Raw genomic sequence first — 13,810 nt, 5'->3', positions numbered from 1 at the left:
CATCATTTTGTAAATGTGTATTATAAATTTATATGTATTAATATTACAAACATAAATTCATGACCAAATGCAATAAACAATATTGAAACAATTTATATTTTAACAATTTGATAGTTAAATTATTTTCATAAAATACGCAATCTAATTTTTGAAAATTAGCTCCAATGTCTTAAGATAATAGAGCAGTAATATAAACTTTATATAAATGAATATATTTAATATTCTAGTCTTATTTTTTTATTAGTACAGTATTATCATTTTATTTTTCTTAATTTTTCTTTTCTACTTGTATTCTCAATTGTAACATGCAGCTTTTATTTCAAATTAGATTTCCAAAATGGCTACGAAAAATAAAAAATTAAAAGAATCAGAAATGTCTGATTATTTAGATCACTCTTATGATTCTCTTTTTGAGGAGTCTGAGAGTGATCTAAATGATGTAGACATTTCAGATATGGAATCTGAATATTTCGATGATCTTCAAAGCTTCGCCGCCAATCCAGAGGAATTCGCCATCGATCTGGAGGAATCCGCCGACGATCCGGACACTTTTGTTGTTCTGATGTTGTAACTTTTGAAACACTGGTTCGTTTTGTCGAGCAGGTCACATTTGACGCACCGGTAGGACCTGCTCGGCCCGGAACAACGTCGGCACGGCCAGGAACGACGTCAGCACGGCCCAGAACCTGCTCTCATCAGGTTTTTTTCTAATTCCGATGATGCCCCTAATTCTGATGATGAGTTGGAAGATGAATATCATGAGGTTCTGCAACCAGAACAATCTCTCCCCGATCCTTTCCCTTTCCTGGAACTACCTGGCCCCAAAAATATGCCTTCGGCTGACTCTCAGCCAATTGATTATTTCAACTTATTCTTCACTGTGTCTTTGCTTTCTCTTATGGTAGCAGAATCAAACAAGTATGCAAAGCAAGTCATAAATGGCATAGGTGGGGAGGTGCCCCCATATCTCCAGAAATTCAAAAAAATTACAATTAATGAAATAAAGGGTTTTTTAGCTGTTGTTTTTTCGATGGGACTAGTCAAAAAAAGTAAGATTGCAAAATACTGGGCCACTTCTGGATGCACGGTAACTCCGTGGTATGGCCAAATGTTTTCTAAGCACCGCTTTTGTCACTTGCTTAGATTCTTCCATCTTGTCGACAATAGTAAGTTGCCTGGCAGAGGGGAACCAGGTTATGATCCTAGAGCAAAGTATCAACCTTTGGAGGATCATGCGAACAGGGTGTTCCGACATCACTACACTCCACACCAAGGAATATCTGTCGACGAAACATTGGTAGATACCAAGAACCGTACCAGCATACTACAGTATATGCCCAATAAAAAACATCATAAATGGGGAATCAAGCTTTGGATGCTGTGCGACTCCATTTCGCACTACTGCCTGGGCTTTTTCACTTACAGAGGGGCCAAGTCCCAGGCGGAGAAGCACAGCGTCTCGAAGTTTGGTGTGGCATATTCTGTGGTTATGAAGTTACTGGAAATTGGTAATTATATCAACAAGGGATATCATGTCTTCGTCGACAATTATTTCATGTCGGTACCCCTTGTTTGCAGCCTGTATTCCCTCAAAACTTACACCACAGGAACAGTGCGGAGGAATAGGAAACTATTACCGCCGCAGTTAAAAGGCAAATTTGATGTAGGCCAGATCTCGTATTGCAGGTCTGGTCCTATATTGGCATGTGGCCTTCGGGAAAGAAAAACAAAAATAGACCCAGTTATTCTTTTATCCAGCCATGCAAGGGCACGCGATGTCGAAATTGTTAGGCGCGGGGTGGCTAAATCAAAGCCACAAATAGTTAACTCATATAACAAATTTATGGGGGGAGTTGATGTATCAGATATGATGATGTATGCGTATTTGGATGAAAGGAGGACTGTAAAATATTGGAAGAAGATAGGCATTCAACAACATCCTGGCCATGATGTTGAATGCTATCTTCTTTACAAGGAGAATTCTCAATCCCAAGGCCCAGCCAAAATCATGTGTCGCCTTGATTTTAACGAGGCGGTAATAGAGAGGCTGGCGGGACAATGGATGGAGGAGCGGAGGAAAGAACTAAGAGAAGTTGTGCGCCCCCTCAAGACTCCCAAGGACAAGTAGGGTTAAGAAAGTTACCAGGCAGATCACAGTATCGCTGTGTTGTGTGTAGCACTCGAGAGCAGAAAAGGACATCGAGAAAAGCATGCACAAAGTGCGGAAAGGGCGTGCATGCAGATTGTCTTTTCAGACATAAATGCTAGCACAAAAGGTAAATTGATATGCATATAAAACTAAAACAGAAATATGATTCTTGTAAAATGTACAAAACGATATTTTTTTTTCTCTTACAAATCTGATCCTGGTTTCTGGTTACTTCCTCTGTTCCCATTCAAAGGAACTCTCTCTCTTATGATAGCAATTGCAATGGTGTATCCAAAACTACGTCAATACCTCAAGGAAAGAAAACTGTGCTCATTGTCATGAAAATTTCTAATAAAGAAATTGTCTTCTTAGCTCCTTTAGCTAAGCAAGATGAATTTTATGTTTCAGAAGCTTTAGAAAAGAAGAAGAAACCCCATCTAATCAAGTTCAATCAGACTTAGATATGTCAAAAATAACAGAAATAGGAGGAGAAAAATTTCAGATAAAAGAGAGTATTTTCCTTAGATTTTTATGATATTTACTAGTTATTTCCCTCAGTATTGTCTAAAATTCTTGACATTTAAATTTGAATGTTATGTGATATTTAAAATGGTATCAAGCTATAAAAAAATCTCCAATGTTATTTTCTCACTGTTACATTTATACAAAAAAATGTAGAATCACTTCAAGAGAATGATACACATGATCAGAATTAATTTTGGGAAGATTGGTGATAGTAACTAATCATCTTTTTTAATGTAGTAAATTTATTTAGTCATATTCAAAAAATATATTCTTCCTTTATATGATGGAAATACCAATTTATCAGTGTTATAAAGAAAATCTATATTTCTAAGTCATTATCAAAAGTATTATATAAGATTATTATTCTAATATTGGCCATCACTTCAAAAAGTGCATACTCATATATAATGAACACATGTAGATGTAAATTCTTTGTGTAATTAAGAATAATCTTTGTTTTGTGATATTTTCTTACATTTATAATTTCCTTAATGTCAGCCATTAAATTTTCTTGCAGAGATCCTCAAATTTAGAAATATTTCAGTAAAAAATGCAAATTGAGACTTTGCAGGCCATAGTGCCTTATTCAAGAGTATATTTGCAAATTTAGTAACTATTTGTTTATATAATTTTGAACTAAATTAACTAAAAAATATTTATTTTTAATTAGTCATTATTTGAATTTTTAATATTCAATATTTTATCCTTTTCAGTATTTGTTTACACAATGAAGATTGTGTAATGTTATGAATAATTTAAATAAGTAATTGTTGTAAATCTAATAATTCATCTCTTTCATGTCACGGACTCTAAATTCAGCAATAGAATTGTAATGTGCATTACTGATGTCATTCAGTAAAAATAGTTGTGAATGTTGTAATGTATCACTGCTGTATGATGAGTTAACATTAAACTATGTATAAATTATAAATATTACTGTACTGCTTGGTTGTTCAGATATTTAACTAATGTAAAATAATGTACATAAAGTTTGGAATTTGTCACAAAAGATGTCATATTAGTAAAAGATAAGAAACTTGTTACATGGAGAGATTATGAACAGAAATTGTATGATATTCCTGAAACTCATAAAACATTTGTAAAAATGAATTTCATTACTTTAAAGCAATGTAATAGTAATAGAAATATTTGTACAAAAGATGTTCCCTGTATTTTCTTGATTATAAGTAAATAAATTCCTAACGCGCCAGCATTGTTCACTTGATCCTAGAACTATGGTATATATATAGTTACGTTCCGATGTTGCTTTGTTACGCAGCGGCGAAGTTATTGGTTTGATAGCGCGACAAAAGTATAACCCATTCGTCTCATTGGCTCAAGCAGCTCGGTGCACTGGACATGTCAATTCATGTTTATACTTGTTTCGTGTCACTCGTAAGTTTTTACGCATAAATAAATTGTTTAAGTTAATAATTGTCTGTTTTTTATTTAAAATGCCACGGGGAAAACACTTAAACGAAACTGAAATTGATAGAATAATTTTCAGGATGTAATTTTTTAATTATAAGGTCAAAATTGCAAAAATCATCAACAGAAGTCATCGTGTTGTGCGAAATTTTTTAAAAGATCCCGAAAACTATGGTAAGAAAAAAAGGACAGGTCGACCGAGAGCAACTACACCACGAGAAAGAAGATCAATTTTAAGAGTTGCGTCCAATTCTACGCTTACCGCAAGACAAATCGCAGCGGAGGCTGGTGTTGATACGAATTTAAGGAATGTTCAACGTATTATACGTGAGTGTGAACATTTAAAACGTAAGAAATTAACAAAAAAACCGCCGTTGTCTAATAAACATAAAGTAGTTAGATTACAATTTGCAAAAGATCATGTTCAATGGAAAAAAAAGTGGCAAAAAGTTATTTTTTCTGATGAAAAGAAGTTCAATTTAGATGGACCTGATGGTTTTAATTACTATTTTCACGATTTAAGAAAAGATAATTTTATATTGAGCCGTCGACAAGCCGGAGGTGGTAGTGTAATGATATGGTCTGGTATTGGATACTCAGGTAAAATGGATATTAAGTTCTGTTCTGGAAAAATAAATAGTAAACGATATATAGAAGTAATAAACGAGCAAATTAACTCTCATGCAATGCGAATTGCTGGTCCTAATTTCATTTTTCAACAAGATAATGCCAGTATCCATCGTGCAAAGGTAGTTAGAGACTACTTTACTGAAAAAAAATATTCAAGTTCTTGAATGGCCAGCGTATTCTCCTGACTTGAACATAATTGAGAATTGTTGGGGAAATTTATCACGAGCTGTCTATCGTGGATCAAGACAATTTACTTCTGTTGAAGAGTTAAAGAAGGTGATAGTTGACGAGTGGCAAAATATAAATCAAGACATAATTAAAAAGCTATATGACAGTTTACCGGACCGAATGATTGAGGTGATAAGTAAAAGTGGTGGATCTACTAAATATTAATCTGTATGAATGATTATTGTTTGTTATATTTTTCTCAAGTTTTTATTTAAATTTCATTACCTGGGTTATACTTTTGTCGCACTGCAAAACTCAATATCATTTGTATTTGGTTAATTATGCATTTAATAATGTATTGGTAGTATAATAAACTTACTAACATCCAAATTTTGTGTATTAGTAATATATTAATATAACTATAATTCTTTATCAGATATGAAAAAATTAGGGGGGTGGGTTATACTTTTGTCGCAGAGTGTATGAAAAGTATTCATATTAAACTTTTAATTTTTTAATGATTATTATTTGTTAATAAAATGTAATTTTTTTTATTTTATTTGTTTTTGTACAAATTATTTGCTATACATCGCTGTCTGTAATGTTACAAAGTTTTATTCAATTTTGTTGATTTATCTACAAAATAGGAAAGAAAATAATAACAAATCTCTCTTTAAGTTGAAACAAAAAAGTTTTTTTTAAAGGAAACAAAATACATACATATATCTAAGTAATATATATACACTGTGTGTGTGTATGTATATATATATATATATATAGCAAATTAGATGTTTTATAATATATTTTAGACCAAAAAATAATAGTAACATTTAATAAATTTTTTAAACCTTGATCATACTTTAAAGATTTGTAAATTAAACAATTTGTGGTAGAAAACAAATCAATGTTGCAGGATTTTTAAGCGAGCTATTGCGGTTTAAAAAACCATAAAATTAGCATTACAAGATCTGTATATCTTCCAGGATTTTGTTATCAATCTAGTAGGCTAAATGGGCCCCATTTAGTTTTGTTCCCATTTTTCTTGATAAGAAATTCGTTTAACATTACCTGTCAATAATTTACTTGGAATTCTTCGGGAAAAAAGCATGTAAACAATTGGAAAATGGATTAATTTATTTCAAATTCAATTTTGGTAAACAGATTTGAGACAAGATGTAATTATTTTGGGTAAAGCGATAAAGACAGTCATTTTTAGAGGTAAATATACATGTAAGCAAATGATCAATATAATAAATAAATAAACTTGTTTAAACTATTCTAAAATTTTCTATAGTTTTTTGAAAATATGATTTATAAATTTGTATTTATAAAATCCTTAGATTTATGCATGGTCTTAGGACCTGCATTTTTACCTTTTTTTGTTTGACAAATAGAAACAAAAAACTATGTTCCAAAAATAACATGTACTGTACAGTACTGTACTGTACATGTAACTAATTGCTGTGCATACATTTCTATATATATACACATCTATAATGCAAATACAGTAGAGACAATTTTGTTAAATTATTATAAAATTATAGAATGGCAACATAATATACAGGGTGGGCCAGCGAAAACGAAACGGCAGTGTGTTCGTGTTCGTCCAAGCAAAGCGCTCGGACAGGTCGATTTTACTCTCGAGGAGACATCTTTTGCAATAAAGTTTTTGCGATTCTGAATACAACAGACAACAAAAAATTTTAAAAACTCATTTATTTTGTATTAACTAAACAAACATTTATTTCGAAAAAAATGTTTGTTTAGTTAATTAATATTCAGAATCGCAAAAACTTTATTGCAAAAGGTGTCCCCTCGAGAGTAAAATCGACCTGTCCGAGCGCTTTGCTTGGACGAACACGAACACACTGCCGTTTCGTTTTCGCTGGCCCACTCTGTATACTTAGAGTAAGGTTAAATTGTTTTATATCGAAAGTCATCCCGGGTGCACACAGTGTAATCATTTGTGTAAATATAGCGAACGGTGTTTTCATATATATTGTAGTCATGAAAATGTTTGTTGAGTCCTTAAATATGTTATGTGACAAATCTAATTTTCAGGATTTATTTAAATTTACTAATGCGTTAAAAAATTTAAACCATTTACAATGTGAAATTAATTTAATTCATTCATTTATTCGAAAAATTTTTAACATTAAAAAAAAATACAAAAAAGGACAATTATATTAATTATGCAATTATTAAAAAAAACAAAAATATACAGTATATATGTAAGTTGCAATTGCATTTTATCTTCTAATTTAAATTTGATGATAGGTGATAACCAGGTGTCCATGGGCAAGTGAGAAATTTTAAGAAACTGTTCCATATAAAGACTATTTTTAGCCCAATATTTTACAAAGACTGAAGAAGTTCTACCAACCAAAAGCATTTTATTGGAAAACAGCAGATAAAAATCCCAAAGTAGACAATAAGCGATTAACTAAGGAAAGCCAAGTTATGACAGAATTCTTATTGCTTACTAATTTTACGTTGTTATAAATCAGTTTTTTAAGGTTAGATTCTGGCAACTGTAAAATCTTTAGATAATAACGAGAAATAGCCATAGCTAAGCTTATAGCAGTCTCCCAATTCATATCGCAACACAGCTCGTCACCGAACGATTAAAGTGGTGAATCGATCTAATGAATCTCAATTGAATTTTCAAAAGATGGACTCCAAATAGGAAAAGGAAAACAAACTTTACCGCATCAAGGAATGAAACAGCCGAAAATATGACTTAACAGGAGATTGCTTTATTCTAATCATAAGATTCATTAAATTAGAGAGTTTAAATTTAAAAAATACCATGTGTAAGTGAAAAGAAAACCAGCTCTCTGGGGTAAAATAAATATCCGAATATTTGTGAGACGACTCTTCCTCCAACTCAAAATTACATAGATGAAATTCGTCGGCTTTTTCGGACATTTTCTATTTTGGATTTGGATTCAAAAGTGCAATCGTCTTGAAATTAACAAAGGTTTTTGTTACCTTTGTGATTCCTTGCACAGTACATTTTAGACTAGTTTCCACGTTTTATCAGTAAAAAAAGCGATTTTTACTACAGATTATTACATTCAACATTGAACATTGTTTACATTAATTTACATACAATTCACTCATATTTCACATTTCTTGAGTGATTTCGCTGCTGTTAATAATCTTTTATCCTGTTTTGCAAATTAATAAAATTGCTTACCGTTGAAAAGGAAATTTTAGTTCCACTTTGATGTGCTCTGGGTGGGTCTTGTTCGTAACATCTGTCCATTTATACTTTATTACTGAAATAACCTTGTTAACAAAGGTATTAAAGCCTGGAACACTTAGTAAAAACTCTGACTTTATAAAACGTGTATCAGACGTAAATACAAACTTTACAAAAAACAAATACTGCTACTTCTCACGAATGCTTTGATAATTTAAGGATGCACCGATTAATCAGTAAGTAATCGGTAATCGGCCATTTCTCCGATTAATCTGTTTGAATAATCGGCCAATTTTGCATTTTAACCCGCAATCGAACTCAGTTCGAGCGGTTTACATAGCGTTACACAGAAAACGGTATTTTAGAGCCTCGGGGTAAAAAACTCGGGGAAAAAATTTTTTTTTGAATTTTCAGATGTTTTTTCAGTCCCCAAATTTTTTGAAAAATTTTTACCCGCACGAAAAATTTTTATTGCGATTTTAATTAACCCTTAATGATGCGCGATTAACGCTTAATTGTTTTTTTATGGGATTTTTTTTTATGGAACTTTATTCATCCTTCTAAAGTTCTAGCGCGCCGATTTTACTTCGGTAAAGTTATTTAAAGCTATTTTCTGATGTAAAAAACAACATCCAATAGTTTTTTTTAATTAATAGATTTTTTAATAATTACGTTTAATTAAGTGGGGGGGTCGGAAATTTCAATTAAAATCGTAATTAAAAAAAGTTTTGAAATATCCCGCCATCTAGTATTCACCCTACTTTTTACCCTTCTCCTCCTGAGAGAGTCATGAGAATGTCCCGCGAAAGACGACACCAGCTGTTCTCAAGGTCATCCAGCTGTGTAAACAATGACTCATTGGTTTCAAGTTTCGCGCTAAGACGAGAAAAAGGAAATTGTACTTTGAAGCTTTTTCTTCAAAATTAACACATTTCTTTCGTTTTTTTGATTATTTTTAATTATACTTTAATTATTAATTATGATTTTTTTTTAAATTAGCGCGGACAGGAATCGGTTAATATTTTTGTTATAATGTCACGTATAAGGCTAGTAATAAAAAATAATAAATTTCTGTTATGTATTTATTATATATTACATGACAAAATTGTTTTTAATATTCAGTTTAAGTTAATTTATTTCTTTTATCAATACATGTTATCAATATAAGCTTTGAATAGGTTATATTATACCTATCTCTTTTATTTAAAGTTTAAACTTTAAATATATAAAACCAATCAAGTAACTAACACTTTGTTCGTTGCCGAGGGAGTTTATTAAGAAAACGAACGTTTTCGATCTACTCCGTAGATCATCATCAGGTTGAAACCGACGAATATGGAACAATTTCCATAGAATAGGACACCCAAATTCAAAAAATACCGACAACGGAGCAACTAATTAAAATAGGAATTAAAACGTAAAAAATACGTAAATGTAAAAATAAGACATGCAACAATTCCAAAATTATTAGTACAAGCTACCATCAGATGATAAAAACTATTAAGGTTCTCATAACGTGATTGCCGAACATGGCGCAAATCATGAGCTATTTGTCTTTTAATGGCAAACTTCCATGCTGAGGGTAAACCCTTCTGCATCTATGGCATTAATGCATCTATCATCAAGTTTACTCTTGTATATTTCCATTTTTTCGGCAGTCTTCGCTAAAGTTAGAGAGTGTACTTGTCTGACGATTTCCGCCTCTTCCCATCCAACGACGGAACCTTGGGCTTGAGCCATCTGGGCCAGTACTGTTGCGTTTGAACTTTTCCTAACATCATATTTATGTTCTCTGACCCTTACTCCCAGGTTTCTCGTTGTAACTCCTATGTACTCCTTTTTTAATCCTAACTGTTAGTTCTCATACAGGATCCTATAAACTTCTGCTTTATCTTCTTTCTTAGAATTTTGTAAAGATTCGGAGCTCGTTTTAAGATCAACGTTGGTTTTTTAATGTCCGCAATCTCCTTCCTGACGCCTCTTACATTTTTGCTGAATGTAAACTTTGTGTATTTAGGAATGATTTTTTTAGTAATCTTTGAAATCCTAAATCAGACACAACAGAGTATGATTGTATATCTACACTTATCATTTCTCCAATCAAGTAATGAACTTCTTTGGATCGTTAATATCCCACAATTTCTTCTTCTCTATTAATTCAGTTAAAGTGGATATGAGTTTCCGTTGTTACTGATAAACATCCAGCTTTTTTCATTTCGGAACTTTCTCTTCTCATCTTTTAAGATTATTTTTAAAAAGTTTTCATGATGACATTTTTTCAGATGATTTATTATGTTCTTAGTGGTAAAAGTTTTAGCATTTTTTCCACCTCTCGATATAGAAGCCTGGCACAAATTGAACTTGGAAATCTCGTTTTCATCTTTCCTAAAAATTTCCAAGCAATACTGGAAGCCATGAGGGGTTTGGATTTGGCTATTAATTAAAATTAAAAAGTTTTCCAAAATAATAATTTATCATTTTAATTTAATACATAAATCTGAAAAAGCTTCATATTAAAAATTATTTTTATAACAAATTGTTATAAAATTATTTTTATCGTATGAAATTTTATATTTTTATTAAGAATATATAATTTTATGCGATAACAATCATAATATAATTACTTATTAATACAATAAATTATTAACACTAATTGGCCGATTAATCGGTATCGGCCGATAATGCGTGACCAATTAATCGGTAATCGGCCATTTTGCTTATCGGTACATCCTTAATGCATATACAGTACAGTGGAACCTCACTTAACGAGCAAAACAAATTGTAAAAATTTGCCTCGCTTGTTAAGCAATGTTTCGCATAATGAGTGATGATGAGGGGAAGTCCCGAATTATGCGCATGCGGCATGCTCCATCAGTCTGTGTTTAGCACTCGTTCCGCTAGCATCTTAAGTGTCGCTTGTGATCACATATTTTTCCAAACTTGTGTTCACACCTATTACTTATAAACATCAACAACCATAGCCCGTTATATAATAAACACGCCAAACGATATGCCAAATTCTTGGGTCGTTAAATTTAGTGACCGATTCCAAATTAAATTTTAGAAATGTCTGAATTAAAAATTAACTATTTATAATAATTAAATTTAATACAAGATGGAAACATAACTGCCTACCTCTAGTTAAATTAATTAATTTCTAACATTTAATTATAGCCTTTACATAACCCAAAAATTTGGCATATCGTTTGGAGTGTTTATCAAACATATTAGCTGTGATTTTTTTTTTTTTTTTTTGTTCTGCAAATCGAATTCTCATTCCAGGATGGTTCATTCCGCACTAGAAGAAAATATGATGATGATTCACGCTCCTTAACAGTGTATATTGTACAATTTTTTGAATAAACGTTATACATAAAACATTTGAGCATTTTTTTCGGCGTGGAAAGCATTATCGTATTTTACATTAATTTCAATGGGAAAAGTTGTTTCGCATTACAAGTAAGACTGTGGAACGAATTATGCTCGTTAAGCGAGGTTCCACTGTATATATAAACTATATACTGTATATACAGTAGAAATTTGATTATACGAAACGGTTTAAAAAATAATAATAAAAATAAGAACGCGTAGCGTTGTACTGTACCGTACAGTACATACCACAGTATAATATACAGACCAGCTCTTCATGTAACTGGAAATCACTACGTCATCTGTCGATTGTGGAGCCGCAAAACTAGGTCATATATGTTAAATTATCTTACTCGAAATTAATGTACCTTTATTTACAGTAATTGTATTACAGTATTCATGAAATTATGAATGCACACTGCTTGATAAATCCAAAAGCAAATGACTTTCTGGATTATTCAAGATCCCTGGCCCTCATAATAGAGTTCCGGGGTGTGTGTGTGTGTGTGTATATAACCAAAGCTCATATTTATAAACAGTAATTTTGTAAGAACTATCTACTTTTATTTCTGCAAATATATTTTTATTATAACATGGTGGTCACAGTTTATCTCCTAGATCAGGGGTCCCCAACCTTTTTGCACGTAAGAGCACATTCTAGAATACCGGCTGGACGACGGGCACCATTTATTTTTTCAAGGTGAATTTATATTTGGACATAGTTAACAGCGCCGGATTAAGCCTCTAGCGGGCCCTAGACAAAATTTAAATTGGGGCCCCATTTAAATAAGTTGCTTCTAAACAAATCTTATATAGTGTGACATTAGCATGGGTGACACCTGGTGCGGATATCGTGGTGTCACCCAGAAATATTTGTAGACGGTGCCAGAGATATCGTGGCGGAGATTACTTCTGACACACGGATAGCTGTTGACCTTTTTTTTTTTACTCCAAGTTACGGGCCCTACACGTTTCCCTACTTTGATTTTACGGTATTCAGAACGGACCGTTTTACTTCATTTCAGGTATGGGAAATTGCATTGGTGCAGATTTGGCGGAGGGGAAAAAGAGATCGGTCGCATTTCGCTTTCTGCTTTCATCTGTGTTGGACGCCATTTCTACTTTTGAATGGTTAATCATTCAAAGTGAAAAAACTTTTACATAGCATTTTATTGAAAACCGAAATATTTTTATTTTTATCGTGGTCGCACAGTGGCGGGCACACGTAAAACGATTGGCGGGCGCCATGGTGCCCGCGGGCATAGGGTTGGGGACCACTGTCCTAGATCATTATGCAACTTCAAGACTGATACATTTAGAAGATGAGATATTTAGGAATATCATTTAACAGGGCTGTAGGAAGGGGGAAATTGTCTGGCCAAAAGAGTGCAATTGTCACGTTAAGGGAAAAAGCAATACCTTAAGGATTGCTTTCCCCCTATGGAAAAGTCTATCGATTTGATCTGACTGTGTTACATTCTAGCAATGATTTGAAACTGTTATTTGTAATGTTGCTGCAAAAAGTGGTCCAGCCAAGACAGGACTGGCCAGATCTGCTCCTACAGCCTTACTTAACTGAGAAAAAAAATTGTCTTGCAATAGAAACTGGAATTCACAACGTCAAATTGTAATTTATTATATAAATGTCTGCTAGGACATATCATATTAATAGGACTTATTGTACTGGTGTTCCATTTCTGCAAATTGAAAAAAACTTATTCAGAAAAAACAATCTCTATTGTTAACCCTGATTATGAATTGAATTCAAATTGTAATTATTTACATAAAGACCAACAACTGCCGAATTATCGGGCTAGCAAATGGCTGATCCCGCTTCGGGCCGATTCTTTTCTTCCAGTTAAGCCTAAATTTATTTAAATTATTTAATTAAAATTCTAATTATTAAATTTAGCAAGAGATGGCGCCTAACGCACTTAATATAAAGTACCGAATTTGGGCACTTATATATGAAAATAACCCAAATGCCGAATTATTGGGCAATAGCCCGATAATTCGGCAGTTGTTGGTCTTTATATATAACGGGTTAGTTGTTGTTTATTTATATGTAATTATTTACTTTTTTCTAATTGTTTTTGAAGTAATATGAACTTTTCACCTAAAGCTGTAACGTTGTTTTTACTTTTATTATTAGGCCTCTATTTGTAACTCCAAGAAAATGATTATTAAAAGTTTACTTATTGCACACATTGTTAGTGAAACTGAAAAGGAAATGCCAATCACAGAATTATATCTTGATGGTTAACTGAATTTCAATCATATGAGTCCAATATATACAGGTTTTTATCACTCATTAGCATAATAAGACATCTCTCAGC

General features: G+C 32.4%; 1 protein-coding gene across 1 annotated transcript; it reads left to right on the top strand.

Annotated features, from left to right (window-relative positions):
- Positions 1–337: 337 nt before the first annotated feature.
- Positions 338–2,128, top strand: LOC136969739 (piggyBac transposable element-derived protein 4-like). The gene is made up of 2 exons (XM_067264017.1): positions 338–553; positions 626–2,128. Exons 1-2 carry the CDS (start codon positions 338–340, stop codon positions 2,126–2,128), a joined length of 1,719 nt encoding a protein of 572 aa, XP_067120118.1.
- The last annotated feature ends 11,682 nt before the right edge of the window (positions 2,129–13,810 follow it).

Source organism: Centruroides vittatus, unplaced genomic scaffold (genome assembly GCF_030686945.1).
Source record: "Centruroides vittatus isolate TY-2023 unplaced genomic scaffold, ASM3068694v2 contig_18, whole genome shotgun sequence".
NCBI lineage: Eukaryota > Metazoa > Arthropoda > Arachnida > Scorpiones > Buthidae > Centruroides > Centruroides vittatus.
Note: the sequence above shows the minus strand (reverse complement) of the source record. Positions and strands in the feature narration are given on the sequence as shown.

Bases quoted from the DNA above. Each gene is read 5' to 3' on its own strand.
- LOC136969739 (XM_067264017.1), top strand. From the start codon at position 338: ATGGCTACGAAAAATAAAAAATTAAAAGAATCAGAAATGTCTGATTAT. The intron at 554-625 runs GTTGTTCTGATG...ACGCACCGGTAG, and splicing joins CCGACGATCCGGACACTTTT to GACCTGCTCGGCCCGGAACA.